The sequence below is a fragment of the Rhinolophus ferrumequinum genome, chromosome 9 (assembly GCF_004115265.2).
Source record: "Rhinolophus ferrumequinum isolate MPI-CBG mRhiFer1 chromosome 9, mRhiFer1_v1.p, whole genome shotgun sequence".
In the NCBI taxonomy this organism is placed as follows: Eukaryota; Metazoa; Chordata; class Mammalia; order Chiroptera; family Rhinolophidae; genus Rhinolophus; species Rhinolophus ferrumequinum.
This window is the reverse complement of record NC_046292.1, coordinates 35,744,491-35,764,170: the sequence shown is the minus strand read 5'-3', so window position 1 is coordinate 35,764,170 and position 19,680 is coordinate 35,744,491. Positions and strand designations below refer to the sequence as shown.

At 39.7% G+C, this 19,680-nt stretch overlaps 1 protein-coding gene across 16 annotated transcripts in view; it reads right to left on the bottom strand.

The window, feature by feature from the left end:
- Positions 1-19,680, bottom strand: part of ELAVL4 (ELAV like RNA binding protein 4) — a 145,695-nt gene that overhangs the window by 65,287 nt on the left and 60,728 nt on the right. The window contains exons 1-2 of one of the 16 annotated variants that reach the window (XM_033115380.1): positions 17,852-18,173; positions 12,515-12,634 (exon numbers count right to left, since the gene is read on the bottom strand). The exons of 8 other annotated variants lie outside the window; for them this stretch is intronic. Coding sequence is in view for 4 of the 8 variants with exons in the window: in XM_033115384.1 (XP_032971275.1) it covers positions 17,852-17,875 (24 nt within the window). In the remaining 4 variants the exon portion in view is untranslated. Of the gene's footprint in view, positions 1-10,286; positions 10,408-12,514; positions 12,635-17,851; positions 18,201-18,619; positions 18,914-19,680 lie in introns of those variants that run through there. 7 more of the 16 variants (XM_033115385.1, XM_033115375.1, XM_033115378.1 and 4 more) reach the window with 7 other exon arrangements.

Below are 19,680 nucleotides of genomic sequence, written 5' to 3'. Positions count from 1 at the left end.
TAAAGAAGTAAATAAATAGTAATTACTATATAGTGTCATAAAATATGGTAATGGAGACATATATAAAAGTGCCTATCAAAGTCCCTGCTCAGAACATGGCAAAGGCTCAATAAATAGAGATCCTGTGATAAAGCTGATTAAAAAGTGCTCTGCGTTACACAGGAAAATGTTTAGGCACACAATTAGCATTACCTCTTTCCAATACTACCAACAGTTAGTACATAACAAACAGTGATAGGTGTCTTCATGTATAGCACTTAATTCTCCCACAACTTTGCAAAGTAGGTAATTATCACTCCCGCATTTACCGCTGAGGAAACCTACACTTGAAGAAGTGAAGTCACTACACGTGATGAAGAAATGTGTCTTTGGTCACTGTCCACTGTCACTCAGCCAGACCCACAACTTGAACTCAAGTCTGAAACCAAATTCTCTGCCCTTTCCTAAACCTTCAGGTCTGAGGAAAAAGTTCCCATCACCATAAAATGCAACCCAGGAGTAGTAGAGAAAGTAAATGATCTGATTAAAACCACTCTAGGCTGTGTAACTGATATGAGTCAGTAAATACTGACGAGTAAATGGATCATACAGGAAGATCTTAATTCAAAATTCTACATAGTGTAATGGAAAGAGCATGAGGTTTGAAGTTGATCTGATCTGGGTTTGAAACCAGCTCCAGCCTTGACCTTGGTTTAGCCACTTAAGACTCTGAGATGCAGTTTAAATTTATTCATCTGAAAAATTCAAACAGTTCTATCTGCCTTGCACGTTTGATGTCAAGATTAAAAATAACAAATTTAAGGCATCTGGCTCAGAGTTCGGCATGGGTAAGTACTCCATACATATTCATTCCCCTTGTCCAAAATGTAGCATTCTGAAAATATGTGTCCATTAAACAATGTGACACAGGTGGCAATGCTGACTAATTTAAGAGCTGGTAAAATTTATCCTTGGACTTTAATTTCTGAAGTAGAAAAGAATACTTAAAAAGGATACTACTCATCACCTATGTCAATAGCTATTTCCTTCATCTTCAAAATGCTTCACAAACATTAACTATTAAATTCTCACAATAATACCAGTAAGGAAAATACAGAGCAAAGGGGGAGGATTAAGTGAACTTAGAAAATGAATAATGAAAGCACTGTTTTTTAACACAAACACAATTTGTGCTACACAGTAGAGGAAACCCTCTACTGTGAATGGGTTAAAGTTAGATACTTGGAATATATATTATAAGCGCACTCATTAGGATTTCTGATTTCCAAAAAGGAAGCGTCTCTTCTTTTCATGGGAAATTTCAGTAAATCGTCACAGCGCCTTCTGTCTACTGATAGCAGAAGGCATTTCTGGCTTTCCGCATGGAAGAACAGGAGTTGTTCTTGCTCACCCTCCACCTGGACCCCTCCTTCCTTCCTGGGGACCCCTAGGAGCAGCTCCATTGACCAAAGGCACTTCAAAAGGATTTTCCAGGGCCCCTTCAGAAAGCTGTGGCGGGAAGTGCGGTGCTAACACAGCACGTGTTATCTCCCTGGAGAAATGAGATGAACTTTACAAAGCTACTCGAAAGAATTTATTAAACCACATGCTAGACTCAGGAAATTTTGTAAGCACATTCATACCCAACACCCCATTTAACCTTCGTGAAGACACTGAGAAGTGGGTGGGACTTGGCCCACCTCTCTGCCCCAGCACTTGCAATTACAGGTGAGCAAACTAAATGTTAAAGAGTAAATGGAGAGGAGAGTGACTAGCCTCTGTTCCCAAGGTGCAGAGTGGGATCCGAACTGAGGCCTTCCCGTCACTGACTCCAATCTTCCCTCTTCTCCACAACCTTCATAAGCCCTGGAAAGTACACCCTGCAGCCAGCAACGACAAACCAGAACACCCTTGGCTCTCTACTGTGCCACACTGGGCACAAGCACTCCTGTTGGCTGGAAAGCCCTCCTCTTTCACTATCAGGCCTGAACTGACATGCCCCGCTCCGATGCCCCACCTCGGCTCCCACCTCTGTCCCTTACATACGCTTCCATCACGGACATGTACCACACAGGATCGAGACTCTCTGTCTTCCTGTCTCTGTCTCTGGATTGTGAGCTCCTTGAGGAGAGGGACCGTGATTCATTTGTAATCCCAGGCGCCAGTGCACAGCTCCAGGTTTTGTTGGTAGAATAAGTGAATGAACGTAACGAATGGCTCTCTAGGTGCTCACCTGCTCTCCACAGCTAAATCCCTTTCTTGCTCTGTTTCCCACCACTCTGCTCCATCATAAACCTCTCTTATATCTCTTCTCCACAAAATCAGTTTAAACATATGAACACTTTCATCTTTTAAAGCTGTATTGCTCTTAATGTTATTGTCTTCTCAACTTCTTTTAAATTGTCTCAAAAGTCTGTACTTTTAAGGCCAGGGGTCTTCCACTTTCTGGGCAAGGCCTTCTTTATAGCCTCTGTTTCTTCACTCCCACATTCCTTCCACTTCTGATCTCAATTTCAGGCCTAAACTCATATTTCATTTTCACTTTGGGTCTGAATCTGGCTAAAGTCTGGAGCTTAAGAGCCCCACAGAACATTTCCACCTGTGAGAGTTTCTACAAGTCACACCAGCGAATGCCAAAGTCAGTGGGGATTCTGAATATTTTGCTGCAACAACTGTCAGAGCTGGGCATGCCTGGCATGTTATTTTTTTAAAACAAATAAGTGAATCAATTATCATGTAATTACTTCTACATCCATTCAATCCAAATCAATTCAAACACCTGTTAAAAATCTATTGCATAGCATAGTGGTTAAGAACACAGGCAGTAGAGCCTGAATGCCTAAGTTCAAATTCCTGTTCAGCTTTGTGACCTTGGGCATATTCCTTAACGAATCTGTGTCTCAGTTCCCTCAATGTTGAAAGGGTTCACAGGAATGTGGCAAAGAATAAATGTATCGTTATTGTTAGATAACTGAGTTCCATGGCATTGCATTCCTGACCTCTCAGAATTCAGTCTTGGGGGGAGTAGTAGACAGATCTATAAACAAAGCTCCAAAATGCATCAAGCCAAGTGCCATATTCTGCATACGTCCGGCAGTATGTTCCTTCCATATCATATGCCTTCCATGTCTTTGCATGTGTGCTCCCTCTCTCCCACTAACATTTCTTTACATGTACAACAGTTACTCCTGTAAACAAGCCTATGCAGTAGGTATCATTAACTCCATTTTACAGACACTGAAACTGAGGCTCAGACAAGTTTAGTGACTTTACCAAGACCTGACCACAGGTAAGTGGGGAAGGAAAACAAAACATCAATTTCTCTAACTCCAATGGATGAGTAATACACAATGGGAAACAGGATATGGGCTTTGGAATCAAACAGACTAGCCTTGGAATTCCAAGTCTGACATTTCCAAGGCATGTGACCTTGTGCAAGTTATGTAAGCTCCATGGTGCTTTTTCTTCAAAATGGGAGTAAAGATGCCTGCTTCCTAGAGTTGTTGTGAAGTTTAATGAGATAACCTCCCATTTTTGAGGTTGTGAAGTTTAATGAGATAACCTCCCAAAAAGTAAAATTCTTTTTGCAAAGCCTGACACATGCCCTATAAAGGTCGCTATTATTGTAACTGTGTGGTACAGAGAGCAAATGACAAAAAGGAGACTAGAAGAAAGAATTACTGAAGAATTACAGGTGAGTCATGGTGATCAGGAAAATTTTCACGTAAATACGTGTAGACATACTCAAGATTTTCAATGCAAAGTTACAGAACTGTGGTTGGTGAGCAACAGTAGTGTCAAAGCCAGTCTCTGTGACAAGAGGACTTTGGGTCCAACACTCCTCTTAAGGCAGGAGGTTAGCAGGGCACCTGATAGGAAACCATTATAGACAACTTCACCGATATCCAACTACATCATTCGGTTAATAATTAATTACCGAGCACTTATTAGGAGCCAGGCACAGCTATAAACCCAGTCCTGATTGTTGAAGTGGTGGTGAAACACAGACAAATCTACAATTTGTTATGCAGTATGGAAGACCAATGATGGAAGGAGGCTGGCAGTGCTGACAGAGGAGGCTCTAACACCCGGTGTGAGACAGGGAAGCTTTCCTGGACGAGATGGGCTGCCTCTTTGTCTCATGGTGAAGAACAGCAGAAGGATGTTTTGAGACCAACAGATCTTTGTGAGCATAGGTACAGAATAGTATGGTGCAGTTCCACAGTGGAAGATAAACGGAAGTCAGAAAGCTGCAGGTGGGAGGCCAGAAAGGAGGGCAGAAGCCAGGCCACAGAGGGTCTCCTGGGCCTGGTGAAGGTGGCTGGGCTTGGTCCTGAGCCATACATCAATTAAACAGCCATCTCTGAAATGGCACCTCAACTGTGTGCCTATAGCAAGTACACTGGTTCCCATGAAATACAAACAAAACAGCACTGAGAGAAAGAATACATTCGTTTTTTAGGCTAACAGCTGGATTTTCTTTGGGGCTCTATTTCTTCCTGAATAGATCATGGGTACTTTTAGCACTAGTGTAGTTTATCACCACCTCATGATATTGTTCCCCTTTTGTACTCTAAAGTCGTTTTAAACTCAACTCTGTTCGGCAAATGTTATTCTCCCTTCCCCAGCACAGTACCCTGAACAACTTGGTAAATATTTGCTGAATTGGGCTGGATTCATTGAGCAACCACTAAGTAAGGTAGTAACACTGTGCCAACAGCAAAGGCTGGGGCCCGGGGGTGAGAGGAGATAAAAAGATGAGTATCACAGCACCTTCACCTCAATAAACTTGAACTTCTAATGATAAAAATGAGAAGACACACGTGACAATCATATACATACCCCAGGGCAGACTGCAGAGTTTTGCATTTGGTCAGTAGTGGCCTCTGCAGGGGTTGGGAATCTGAATCCCACTCTCACACGAGACATTCAACTCCTTGAGGGCAGGGGGCTATGTCTCCTTTACTACTAAATCGTCAGAGACCACTAAATATTAAGGGCTCAGTACGTGTTCATCAAATGGATTTATTTAACCCTCACAACAATACTGGGAGGTATAAATCATTTTACAAATGTGGAAACTGAGGCTCAGAGATCACATGACTTGCTTGCAGTTATAAGGTTAGTAAGTGGTACAGTAAAAATAACAATAATAATGACAGCAATAATAATTATTACTTTTTAATCTAAGCAAGGCTACCCTGCATTTATCATTCTCAAAATGTCTCTGCCACAGGATTCTCTTCTCATACCAAGATGGAAATGGTCTCTCACCCTGAATGAAACGTGAAGTTGACAATTTGAGTTCTTGAGCTCTGGTTGGCTTTTCCCTGCTGCCAGTTTTAGTTTTTCCAAAGGCATTGAATAGCTTTAGGATGGATGGATCTGCAACATTGCAGGTAAAGACATTCTTTAGCATAAAGGTTCCCTGATACTCTCCCACTTCTTCCCCAATCCCCAGGTGGGAATTAACCCAATGTCAATTTAATTCAATAAATCTTTATTGAATACCTACTATGTGTCAGGCACTCTCCTCAGTACTTCCAAAATGAAATACACAGCAGGAAAGTCTTTGCACCTGTCCCCTTTGGATTAAATCATATCTTACCCACTTTCATGAATAGTGAAACCTAAAGGGCAGCTAGTAAACTATTTAGGGCAGAGACCAACTGAACCACTTATTTTTGTTAAGGAGTACAATGCTAACACATAGCAGGCATTTTAATACATTTTCATGGAACTGAATAAATCTTTTAAAATTTGCTCTGGATTTAGACAGAACTGAGTTCAAATTAAATCTTAGCCCAATCAATTACTGGCTGTGTAACCTTGATTTACCTTTAAAAACTTCAGTTAGATCATCCACAAAATAGGAAAATTAAGATTGTTCTAAGGATTAAAAGGGATGGTGTATATAAGGCACAGTGCCTGACTCATAGTTAGAGGTCAAGAAGTAAAAGCTAATTTCGTTACTTCTAGTCTCCCTTTTAGGTCACCTCCACTACTTATTGTTGTCATTATTATTATTATTTTGTAGGTTCAACTAGGTAGCAGGACCAAGAAATGAGGTTTGCTAGTTAATAAATATTTTGATTAAGAACGAGCCCCAACATATACTATACAGACAACAATTTTCAAAGATTTAGGATACAATGTTCCACATTAAATCTAAAGTAACCAGAACTCATCCTTTCTTTAATAATTTGGAAGATACTAGAGAGCTTGCATTGCACAGCTCTGAAGAAAGTTGACTTTTTCCTCCATTTGGATAACACAGAGTTCAATATTATCTACAGTAGTGTTTTTCAAACTTTACTGACCATGATCCAACAAAGCAAAAAAAAAAAAAAAAGTAAGAAACATATTGAACACAGCAACTTCACTCACAAATTTGAACACAGGTAACTGAAACAAAAGTTTCATGATATAATACTCACCCTTACCAAGTACCAGCCACGAATACTTTCTTTCTATTTCAGTCCATTCTAGCATTCTATTGTTTTAATTTTTTCAAATTCTGATCAAGACCTAGTAAAATAATTGTAAGTAAAACTAGAACCTAGTAATTTACTAATATTGTCATCTGCCCTGTTAGAATGTACCAAAGATGTAGTGTAACTGATCCTCCCATCAAGTTACGAAGTTGTATTCATTCTATTTTATCTATTAAGAAACCGAAACTAAGAAAGGTTAGGTGACTTGGACTAAATAGACCCCCACAAGTTGATGACAGACTCAAGACTCACAAGTATTCTAACTGTAGTTCAGGATCTTAAAAAAAATTACGACAATTCAATAAACAATTATTAAGTACCTACTATGTGCCCGGTATTGAAATAAGGGAGCATTTGACTTGATCTCTGCCCTCCGGGGCTCACAGACTTCCCGGGGGAAACAAGCATGCCTTGGTACGTGCACTTGGAAGTCTGAATGGGTACTTTTCTATTCTGGAGGAAGTAAGCTGATTCCCAAACCAGCACGGTCCTCTCTCTGGACACACATTATCTCCCAAAATAAGCACTGGTACCTGTTGGTGAGAGAATGCACCATACTCCTCTAATGGCACATTTCTTTACAATCTCAAAGAAAGTCAAAATGTTTCCTCCTAGTGCTTTCCAACACTGTAACCCTAAGAGCAATCCTCAATATCACTTCACCAACGAGCATCATCACAACAACATCACACTATGATCAGAAGAACACTTTAATGTCGGTGCCCTAAACATAACCAATATGTCATTTAGAAGCATCTTTAGGGTGACTTCAACTTCTGAGAAATCGTGATTTAATAAAGACAGGTCTTGACCCTGCAAAACAATCAGGAAACTACAGACTTCTGATCTAAGACATTCCACATAGCTATCAATTCAAATAAAATCAAAACCAAGTTAATACACCCTAAGCTTCCTAAACCATAACTTTACCTGTCTCTCTAGTTTTATCTTTGCATATCCTAAGCTGCATTTACAACAGACTATCATTCCTTAAGCAAGTTCTTATCTTCGTGCCTTTACTCATACTCTTCCCTCCTCATGGAATGCCCCTTTATTCTAATTTTTCTGCATACCCATCTTTCCTGGCTCCATTCAAATAGCATTTCTTCCATGAAGCTTTGTTTCCTTCCCCCAACAAGAATGAATGTCTCCCTCTGCTGTACACTGTACCTCCTCTGCCAAGACATATTTTGCAGTCTGCCTGTCATTGTCTTTACCTACTCTATTAGAATATGTTTTAAATACTGCCACATTCCAGGATGCACCTACAGTACAGTTTATATGCAATAGATATGCAGATGTATTTGCTGATACCACATTGAAAACCTTGATCTAGAAAAGGAATTGCTTTTGTTCCCCTAGAAAAGTAAACCTTGGCCAAGCTGGATGTATTCCCAAACACTCTGGAGCTAGGGCTTCTGATACTGCTAAACTCGTAACCGAAAGCAGGTGGCTGAGCTTTATTTTCTATAAAAAGGAGTTAACAGTACCTGCCCTAACTATGTTAAAGAGATCAAACTGGGCAAAATTATACAATGTTAAGTGAGTATGAGAAATAATTGCCATGGTCATTGTTCCATTACAAGCAGAATTGTGCTGGAAAGAGCTGAAGTTCTAAAAATACCAACTTGTTCCTCTGTTCTTTGAAAATTCACACAACCTGATAGTTTAGGAAGAGCACAGTTAAGACTATACCAACTGCAAGCCCATGTCTCCAAAATTCACTAACTAGAGACCCGTTTGAGAGTTTTTACTAAAACTCTTTTAAGCTAAAAGGCTTTTCCCCCTTCTTGCAGATAACCTTAAGCCAGAGGTATAAAGTAGGAAGGCACTGAGATTCAAGTAGTCTCTTAAATATGGATGAATTTTCAATTTTTTAATAATACAAACACTTATCTAACAAGCAGATACTACGAATATCCACCTGCCCACTCTTGCCCATTTCACCTGCTCAAATCCCTTACTCAATCATCTCTTTTTGGTCCTTTGTTAACAAGTGTGAGATTTTTCTAGGCTGGACTGTGTAGAAACATCTTCTCTACTGCCCTTTCTCCAAATTCAAGCTTTTTTTCTTCCTCAGATATATTTCTGCCCATAAAAACATACTGTGAAAATCAACCACAATTCTTTCAGAGAGCTTGTGCACAACACACAGGCTTCTTACAATATCCTTAGAACTTTGGTGAAGCCTTGAAATAGATACACATGGAAAGAGAAACGTTCTAGTGTCTGTTTCACAGGAAAAATGTTTTTCATGAAAGCATGGGGCCTGCAAAATGGCCCTTGGGGGATCAGATCAATTTAGAGCCCCTTCACTTAGGTTTAAGGCTAAAATTAAAGGAAAGAAAATGACTCCCCTTCACATCCTTTCCATGATCATATGAAGTGAAATTCAAAATCCATGACTTTAAAACAGTGTTTCTTATTCTATTATTTCTTCATCCTCACTGGTGACAACAACAGGTCCCAATTTAAAACAATTTGGGAGCTTATTTAATGTGCCCATTTATTCACCCCTTTCAGAGCCTTGGGGAAAAGGTACAAAGTGAGGCGTGGCCTGAGCCCCGTCCTGACATCAGCACTACCCCTTCCCAAGTGTGTGTGGTCAACAGCTGCATCGAAGTCTTCGCGGTGACCTGCCTCCTTTCTCTTTTATTCCTTCAGATACGGTAAGGAATCGAGGGCCAGGAATCGAGGGCCAGCACTCTGCTCACATCTCCCACACCTTTTCAGTCAATCCGATCACTTTTAGACCTGTTTGCACTGCCAAAGCCATCTATCATGCTGCCCGCCTCACCAAGCAGGAGAAGGAAAACTGATGGCAAGTTAGAAAAATCCCAATTAGCCACTTTTTGACTCAACCTCTTTATCACTCCTAGAGAAACAGAACTTCAAAATTCAGCCTACCTGGGAATGAAGACGGATAGAGAAAAAAAAAGTTGATGTGGTGAAGGAGAAAAAAATAGCTCCAAAGTAAGTTGGTTTCTGGGCCAAAGTAAAATAACTCACAGATCTATATCTATATCTATATCTATATCTATATCTATAGATAAGTAGGTAGATAGATAGATAGGTAGATAGATATAGATATAGATATAGATACATAGCGTTTACACGGTGGAAAGTTTATGAACTTAATTGTCTGACCTCGTGGTGTGTGTGTGTGTGTGTGTGTGTGTGTGTGTGTGTGTGTGCTTGTGTGTGTGCAGGAAAAGATGAGACCATATCAATTCAACTTAACCCCTTTTTATTTTCTTTCTGGTTGACTTCTGAATTTCCTAACAAACTCTTTCATGAAATTGAAAAAAACAGCACTGACTAAAATTAATTTTATGTCCACCTTTTTTCTCTTTTAATGACCAAATCCCAAGCTAATTATAATTCTGAAGGAGATCATGGATGTACCTTACAAAACCCTAGGAAAATGCAGAAAACTCAGTCACAAAATTCCAGAGAACTGTTGAAAAGGCACTGTGTGTCACACACACACACCGCTGCATGAGTTCTGGGGAGACGAAGGAGACTCTGGGGGAGCACGCAATGTCACTTCTCCCCAGGACATCCGGCATGGGCAGAAAGACTAACAGACTGAAAGAGCCCTGCTGTCCTCTAAGCACCTTTAATTTGCAGGTCAGGTGTGGGACGGGTGCCTTCCGATACTGTTCCTCATCTGGTCCTCACAGAGACCCTGTGAGTCGGGCATTATCATCCTCATCTTAAAGATAAAAAAACTGAGGCCCAGAAAGCTGAAGGACCTCATCCAACATCACCTAATGACTAATTGGAAAAGTTAGGATTCGAACCCAAGTCCACCTGACTTCAAAGTCCTTTGCACCTCCTGGCTTCTTAAGACAAAAAGCAGTCTTTCCGGAGGGTTGCCTGTACGCACACACTACGAAGGTTCTCCGAGGCCGGCAGCAGACTCGGGGCTCGGTGGCCTCTTCGCTGGCTCTGCCAACAAAGACAAAGGAATTGTGGTATCTAGTAGAAACAAATCTAATTTTTCTACACGTGTACAAGCCGATGTGATATGTTCTTAGCCCCATCTGCACACAGGCCCTCTGGGTCCTAATCACAATAACCAGGTTGTTTTCAGGATTAGAACCTTTTCCGTTACAGAGGCGATTAAAATATAATCAAGCTAGAAAGTTATCCTCCCCCAAAGCCACCTAAAACAGAGAAACTCCAAAATTAAACCAATTTACATATTTTAGTCCAAATTAAAAAGTAAAAGCTAAGGATTCCCTTTTAATATCCTGAATAATAAATGCACATTTATGTAAAGCTTCCTTTGGGGAACAGTTACTATGAGGACAATTTTCCCAATATTATTCATAAATATCACTTTTGTTTTGGTGTTACAGTAAGAATCTGGGTACTGTCTGTACCCAGTGCATCAACAGAGATAATTAATATTGAAGACATGTACAATATCCAGAATTTTCGATGTGTAGTTGGCTACATTACAAAAAATAACATAAGAAAGAATGAGTCAAATCTAGTCAAAATCACAAATTGCAGGGACTTAGTCGTTTACTCAATTTTAAGCAAGCACTTTCCTAATGAAAGTTTCATTAGTAAAGATCACAAGTTCTCAGGCTTTCCACTACAGCCTTTTAAATAGCACTTAGAGCTAAAGTTTATCATTAAAGCTGTATTTACTACTACTGTATGTTCAAAGGGGTCACTAGAAAAAAAAATGTTCAACTCAGCCTGCTATTTTTCATGTACAGATTAGAAAGCAAAACTCTAAAGTGTTTAGACTGGCAGTTTAGGAAAACGCAGACTGCTTGAGAAGCCATTATTGGTTATATCCCAGGGCACACAGGGGGTCATTGCTGTCTATCTATGATTCCCTGTACCCCCTGAGACACACACACACACACACACACACACACACACACACACACGCACGTATACACACACAGAATGCAGTATCTAAGTGTGCATGACAAAGTAACTCTATGATTTCTGCTCCACTAACAAACTTAGAGTTTGTACAGGGGTATGACAAGAGGGTCACTATTTTCTCAGGTCTTCCTGGGAGGCTGACCCAGGAAAAGGTATTCAAAAAACAATCTCTGTCAGAAGCAAGATCTTCCTATTTCTGTGAAATTAACAGGTTCTAGCCAAACTCCACAACCAGCTGACGGAAAGACGAGTTCCCTCCAACTGTCCAAACTTTACTTTTTCTTGAGAACGAATGTCTTGATACATGGAATTATTATAAACAAAAATGTCTAGAAGATCTTTTACTTCTATCTTTTGGAGCCATGCCTTGGCTTTTACAAATACGAAAGGAAAAACAGTTATGTATTAAATGCTCCAACAGATCTTTTCTCATAATTTGACGCAAACCTCTTTGTGTAACGTCCAACCTTAAAATCACTCACCCCAACTTTATCCCCAATCACAGGGACTTAGCCTCTAATTATGTCTTTTGATCAGTGTCAAAAGAAAAAGAAATGGTAACCTCGAATTCCACATTCCAAAAAAAACCATATAATAAATCCTCAAGAAACACATCTTCATCTAACAAAAGTGATAGCTTGCCTCTATTATGAACACAGTTGTCAAAACAACTTCAAGGGCTAGTTGTTACAGGAGAGTAGACAAATAGGAGGTAACTGATTCATAGAATGATCAAGAGCGGATTCAATGCCACAAAATGCAACGAGAGAGAAAATCTCCACACTGTGGTGTGTTTTTCAGAATTCAACATCTGGGCTGGAATTGTTTCTCTGCTTCCCTATATCCTGAAAAAAGAACTAAACTTCTTATTGAAAAAGTGTTTACAAATTACATTTTTAAAGCTTTAAAATGAATAATTTAAAAATTAAACTCAAGTTTAAATGCCATTTTAAAACAAAGAATCCAAGGGAAGTTATTTTCAATGAAAGACCTATGACTTGTAATTCTTTTCCATTAAAAAAAAAAATCACATATGCTAGTTTCCCATTTCACTTTTATGGTTAAACATAAGGCTTCCCCCAAACAACAACAACAAAAAACAAAAACGCAAGCACAACAATTACACTGACCTTATTTCTTCAATATTGGCACTGCTTCTTCAACCAAAATTTATTTAAGGATTCCATTATGGCATTCAGCATTTCTTGATCTTTGTTGAGGTAGGATCCATATTAAGGGGGAAAATATCCCTGGAGTTAGATATAATAAGGATCTGAATAATGATCTTCCCCAAAGCAAAAATAGTCAATTCTAAAATGGTCCGGCAAAAGGCAAAATCTCGAGGGTGGAGGGAGGGCATGGGAAGAAGCGAAAGAGAAAGACAGCGAAATAGAGAGAAAGCCGCCTGCCTATTAGGAGCACTGACACTGCATGAGTTATTTCTGAATGAGTGAATGTACAGGGAACAGCATAAATATTACCATTAAGCAGAGTGGATGTGAACATCCAAAGCAAGCTAGTTGGCTGACTGTTTTCTTATTTTTTGTTCTTTTGTAACAATTCCATTTCCAAAGTGCTTGATTTGTAACACTGATGCTCCAAAGCTATTGTGAGCACACTGCCTGAATACTTAATGAGGTAAACAACAAACAAAATGGCTCATCTTTGGTGCCCCCAGCTAGCATCCCAAACTGGATATAATTAAAGGTGTGAACAAGCAAGCAAGGAAGTAATGAACCTGCAAAGTCAAGGTTCTGAGAAATTATCAGGCATCCCGCACTGCACCAGTTCAAATTTATCACTCATTATCTCTTATACCGGCAAGGTACAGATACACATGTTGGTACCCTTCTCCACTCTTGTCCCCCGGCCTTTTTTCCCCTTTCCATTTCTAGATGGCTAATTTATGACAATTACTGCTTGTGATAACTCCCATCCACAGATCACCTTTCTTTTTACCCTTAAAAAACTGCTGACCTATAAAAGCCCTCGACCCTTAAAATACGCTGAGATTTTAAAAATACAAGGATGTTCCAAAAATACACACACACACACACACACACACACTCACGCATTCACACAAAGCATGAGATGCTAACATAGCTACCCTATCTCCACCTTGTTTTTACCAATGGTTAAAGATTAGGTTCAAATAGCCCTAAAGCAAAAAACAATTCTCCTTAATATACGCATACATTTTAATTTGAATCCAACCTCTTGATTGAAAGGGCAGCTTCTAGCTCACAAATATAATTATGGATTTGCACATTTATAGTTCTCAAGTGGTAACTAAAGAAAGGTGTTTGGTTACTAATGGAAGTCTGCAGGGCCTGGATATATCTTTTTGATGTAGTTCTCTTATTTTTCTAATAAGAGAACTCAGGGGTTGTGAGGAGAAGTCACATTTTATGGGAAGCCAATCCAGTTAGGTTTTCTTCCCATTTTTAGATGCACATATACTCGCAAGTATGTATATACACATTTGGTAATACCAAATAAGGAAAGCCTAAGACAGGTGCAGGATTCTAGAAACACACATGCTTCCATTGGTACACACGTACAGTCTTCCTCTCCTACATACACATATTCTCCACATGCCTCTCAAACGGATGGGAGACTGGATAGCGGGCAACAAACGGTTGTCCCCTTTCAAAAGGGAATCGGCCAATTCTGTTCGACATGTCGACATGGCCCATTGACTGGAAAATAGTAAGATAAAAGCTTGAGAATATTTATGTCCCCTCATACCCCCAAAATTCCCAATGACATTGGGAAAAAATACTGCATTGCAGCATTTGCCAGCGCATACTCATGTGTCTAGCATCTGCTGGCCAGCTCACCAACAAATGTACATACTAAGTGTCCAGGCATAGAAATTAAATGCTTGGTGGCCACAGATCATTGGAACTGATGAAGAAATTTGTCAAGGCCAAAGTACTTCTGTCCATGCACAATGACCACTATCAAGACCGCCATTTCTTACTCGCGGTACATACAGATAATTTGTTTCTTTTATTTTTTAATTAAAATAAGGCATTAAGACGCCAAGGGCTAATTGAAGCAGCATATCTCCTGATGGAAGAAATAGCATTTGGTCTACACATAGGAAGAGAATCCACCCACAATAAGGAAATAAGTGCAAAGGGAAGAAATCAAACCAAAGAAAAGGACTTGCCCTGAGGAAACCCTTTCATTGTTCATGGTAACTCTTACTTGGGAAAAACACCTTGATTCACCCACAAATTCTTTTAGAGCTATTGGACACACACACACACACACACACACACACACAGAAAGCAACATTCATGCAATGATTTCTAGATTTGAAATTGCAAATAGATTATGGCCAATAGAAATGCTAAGTTTAAAATATCTGAAGTCTAACATGTCCCAAGCCCTATTTTAAGACTGAGTTTAGAACCAAAATGCAAACGCGTATCTCATTTTCTTTCTCTTTCTTAAAAAAAACACAAAAATTCTATTGTTATTACCTCATAACAATCCGGGTTTCCACTCATAACAAAATCCTTAAATAATCAAAGGACGCAGGAAAGGTTATAGGGAGAGAAAAAAGTTTTAAGGCTTTGGAAAACTATCAGACAGAAGCAAGTTCATCTATATTTGGTCAGAAGGATAACTTGAATGAATGGCAGTTAAGAATGAATGGACTGAGATCATACATGAATGATTAAGTTGCTTGTTAGGTGTTTTTTATTATTAAAATTGTCTTGTAAATCAATAATTTTCAAAGGAATTTTTTAGCTATTTCCCCACTTATGTTCACTTGACTTTCAAAATTTAAATATTAAATGATTTAGCCATCGTATTACAATGAGATATATGGACATCCTGATCATTAAAACTGCGACGAATATTTCTGTTTTTTACAGAAATATTTCCGATCAGATTTTCCTTTCTTATTAAATGCACACTCAGCTTTGTGTTTCCATAAAGGCACACCTCCACATGCAGGTTGTAGGCATTAATATTTTTAAGACAAAGAAGCGAGAAAGGTCAGCAGTAGAACCACGTGTTTTTTTTTTTTTTACAACCCACGCTAAGCTGCCAGTTCCTATAGAAATTCTTTTCCCCTAACTAAAAAATGCTGGAAATTCTCAGAAAAAAAAAATCTATATTAGATAATAAAAAGCTATTCTATTTTTAAAAGCGATATATGCATTTACACACTCAAGATATGAGAGCAAGATTCAAGTGTATGACAAAAAATATCACTTTATTTTCACCTCAAGAGTCAAAACAAATTTCTTAAACTCCTCCCCGCCCCAAAGAAGACAAAACAAAAAGCATCTTCAAGAAAAAGAAGAATGGGGGGGGGATGGTGATGGTCTGGAGATTTGCAAAGGAGAGAGTAAAAATTAAGAGTACTTTCAATAAAGCCAATTATATCTCCTAACCTTTTAACATATTTTAGTATTTTTTAATCTCTCATTTTTGGGTTTAGAATTAGCTGCCTCATCATGTATCAAATTTGTCTCTTAGGAAGAAACCGTAACAGATCATCTTTTGGTTGTTTTTACGGTTCCCTCCTATTCACCTAAATACTATACCTTTCTGTTCTTCTGGTACCCACCATCACGAGAAAAAGAGACTACTAGTAAAGCACACTTAGAGAAAAAGAGAGAAATGTCTGTCACCCAGTGCATGCATGGGTTCCAGACGCTTAGAGATACTGAAAAAGAAACAAAATCAGCTTTTAACTCAGTTTATTCCAAGACTAGAACAAGGACCAAACACCAAATGCAAGGCAGTGGTTTGCAAGGGTGCAGCCTCATGGATCCTGTGGCTAGAGATTCAGAGAAGGAGGCAATGCCAAAGGCTAGAATACAGTTTTTCATTTATTATTTTTAAAAGTAGTTTCTACTCAGAATATAAAACAAGAGATACAATGAAGTTCCTGGAACGGTAGTACTATCAACATCTGATTTAGTCAAAATACCAATTATCACCTACCATAAAATCATTGCTTAGGGTAAATCTATTCTACCTATATTTCTCTTATGGATGGATATTTGCTGGAAATTTCTAAGAAATCATTTGCAGAACCTATCAGCTGTGGGAGTTCACTATTATGCTTCCGTCAACTTCATTCAATATAATTTACATTTTTTTCAAATGGCCTCGTAGGATTCCTTGCTATTTTTCACACGTACAATTTCACAGCAGGGAAAAAAGGAAGAGAGAGAGCGGTGGGGGGGGGGAGGGGGGAATCTTCTCTCTCTGTTTTATAAACCAAAAAATAAAAAAAATAAAAAAAGAATAAGAAAAAAAAGAGGGGAGACAGAGCAGATGCTTAAAAATAGATTTCTAAAAATCACTGTAAAGCAGAGTTAGAAATGTAATTAACACCTATTTATAAAGAATAATTAAAGTTGGGCTGACCACAAAGAACAGCAAAGATAATCAAGGTCTTGTCCCCCCCCCCCACCCCTCCTTTTTTTACACTGTTTGCAGTGTGTTCTCATGATAGCCACCTGCTCCCTACTCGGCTTTTCCTCTGTTCGTTTCCCCGGCAACCTTTCATTGGGTTTTCCTCCCAGCTATCGCTTTCAGTTGGGCTGCTCGGTCTAATCTTATTTGTTTTACACCCATCAAAACAAGCAGCCAGACAAAGGCAATCCTCTAAGAATGGGAAAAAGACCACAGCTTTGTTATAACATCTATGCAGAGCGAAAAGTCCTCCCCAGCCTTTTCTAGTGAAAAATAAGTGAGATGGATATGAATTTACAGCCTCCCCCCATACCCAGCTTTGAAACCCTGTGAAAGCTATTGCTGGTGAAAATTAAAAGTCAGAGTGGGCACTCGTGGCATCTGATCTTGCCATTTTGTGCCATATCTTCAGGGTCAACATCAGGCGACAGGAGCGGCACTCAAGGAGTTTCCCTGCTTCTTTTTTTTTTTTTTCAGAAAAAGATGCTAAAAATAGATTTACTACTTTGGCAGAAAGGTTTTCCACTTCCCCTTCTACATCCCAAACTCCTGTTTCCCAATTGCATCTGCTGGTGGTGAACCTCCCCTCCTCCACCCCTCATTCCCAGCCTTCCCCATCACTCCTACCTAGGAAGAGACTGAAAAAGAAATGTGCCTTTAACTTTAACAGTCGTGTAATTCCGTTGAAAGCTCACAGAGGCGGTGGACCCGCCAGCCAACAGCGACGGTGACATTGTGATTGTCAAAAAAGACACCAACCTTGCTTGGCTAAAATATATGTTCCATGGAAGAGGCAGTGTGTGTGCCTTGTGTGCATGCAGTGTCATTACACTGGGAGATGGATTCTAGTTTTCGGAAGAGAAATACTAATAAACACACACACACACACACAAACGATCTGCACAGTGGTTTACGATACACAGTCCACCATCCTTACACACACACACACACACGCACACACACACACACGCACACACAATCGGCTGGAATCTCCAAGCTGCCTTCCTCTTTTCACTTACCATCTTCAAGCCATTCCACTCCATCTGTGATCAGAAGAAGATGGACCCTCACACAGTGTGTCAAAAGCAGAAAGGAACGTTATGTAAAAGCTGACATTCCTTCTTACAGAGCTGCTGCCCAGAGAAGGAAGCAACAACTCAACACGCCAGGCACCGCTACACACACAAGCCGCCTCCTCTTTTTTATGAGGTCATGACAGGAAACTCTTTGAAATACAAGATGCAGCATTTACTGAAGCCCAAATAAATCACTCTCTTTGCCGTTTTGACTGCGCAGTCCCCCGAAACACAACTGCCCATCTCAACGTTCAGTATCCAGGAGCTGCCTCTCAAGGTTCAAATTTCCAGCACAGAAATGGAGAGATTCCTAACCCCGCTGCATCCACCTCCTGCCCCACAAAACCCAGGCACGTAGACAAACCCCCTCTCCCTCACAAAAAGAAATCCCTTCTTTTGCCATTATGGTCTCATGTAATACAGCCTCTTTCAACAAACCGGCAATTATTTCAGCCCCCTTCCCCCCACCATCCCTGCCTTTATGTTGAAGGGAAAATTGACAATGACCTGATAAAAATGGCAATCTATTTCCCCACTGCTTTTCAATAAAAGGACCTACCCGCACTCTCTACACAAAAGAGACAGTAAATGTAGGAATCAAACAGCAGCAGAGAACTAAACTCTTGTGCAAGCATAAGACTGGTCAAGGTGTAGATGCTTTTCTTCCCTCCAGCAACACAAACAACAGATTATAAATCTAGTCATACCTACCATAACCATTCTTATTGGCAAATATTGGGTCTCGCAGAGCTTCGACTCTTCTCTTAAAATTTGCAAGGTTTCGGAATATATATTTTTAAATGAGTACTATTATATATTTTTAAAGATCCACAAAACACAGTGTGGATGGTTGTAAAGTAAATCAACTATTTTGGGGGGATGAGGGGGAGAGAGAAAAAAAAAAAGAAAGAAAAGGAGCACTGAGCTGAAACCCCCGATTCTAGGATGTAGATAAGAACAACTGAACAGAGCCTTGCTGAAATTGGCTCGAAGCTTCCCCTTTTTACATCCATTTATGGGACCATCTGTCAGCCAAAGCCAAGATCTGATTGGCTGGGGAAACGAAGGGAGGCGTTGCAACATCAGGTGCTATTTAAATTAGCTACTGCCAGATTGACGATGTTAATGATTTGGTGACCTCTACAACAACAGAGACCAGATTTCTGAACTGCTTCTTGTGTCTGGTAATTAAGGCCAGGCTGAAGCAACAACAGCCATACTTGTATTTTTACCTCTTCCCTCCTCCCAGCTCAAAAGTACTATAACAACTGCAGGTCACTGGTGGCTTGCAAATCTTAACAGTGGGAGTGTCCTCCGTTTTCCCTGTCCAGAGGGCTGCACCACCCCAGCCCTCTGACAGAGGGCTTTTCCCAACTAGAATATTTTCAACCACCTCATCTTTCTCGATGGTTGCTTTCTAGCGAAATGCATATTTAATGATCTGCCTCTAGGCTTAAAGATACAACAAAAGCACTTTAATGTGCTAATACATCCACATTTTAACTTTATTATTTCCCAATATTGCTGATTTTTAGTAAGTTATGCTCGTCCTGCAGCTAACATGGACAGTGTTTCAAAAGAAAGCAAGTTTGAGATTGTGCTTGCTCCGGGAACTAGGTTCATACAAGTTTGCTTCAGAAAACTATTTCCTAATAAACAAAAAAGAAAAAAGCTGGTGGGGGGAGGAGGAGGGCAGCTGTCAGCCTCTACCTTTCTGTCGTCTGTCTAAGCTTTTCAAAACAGAGAATGATGAATGATTTATTTAAATGAAC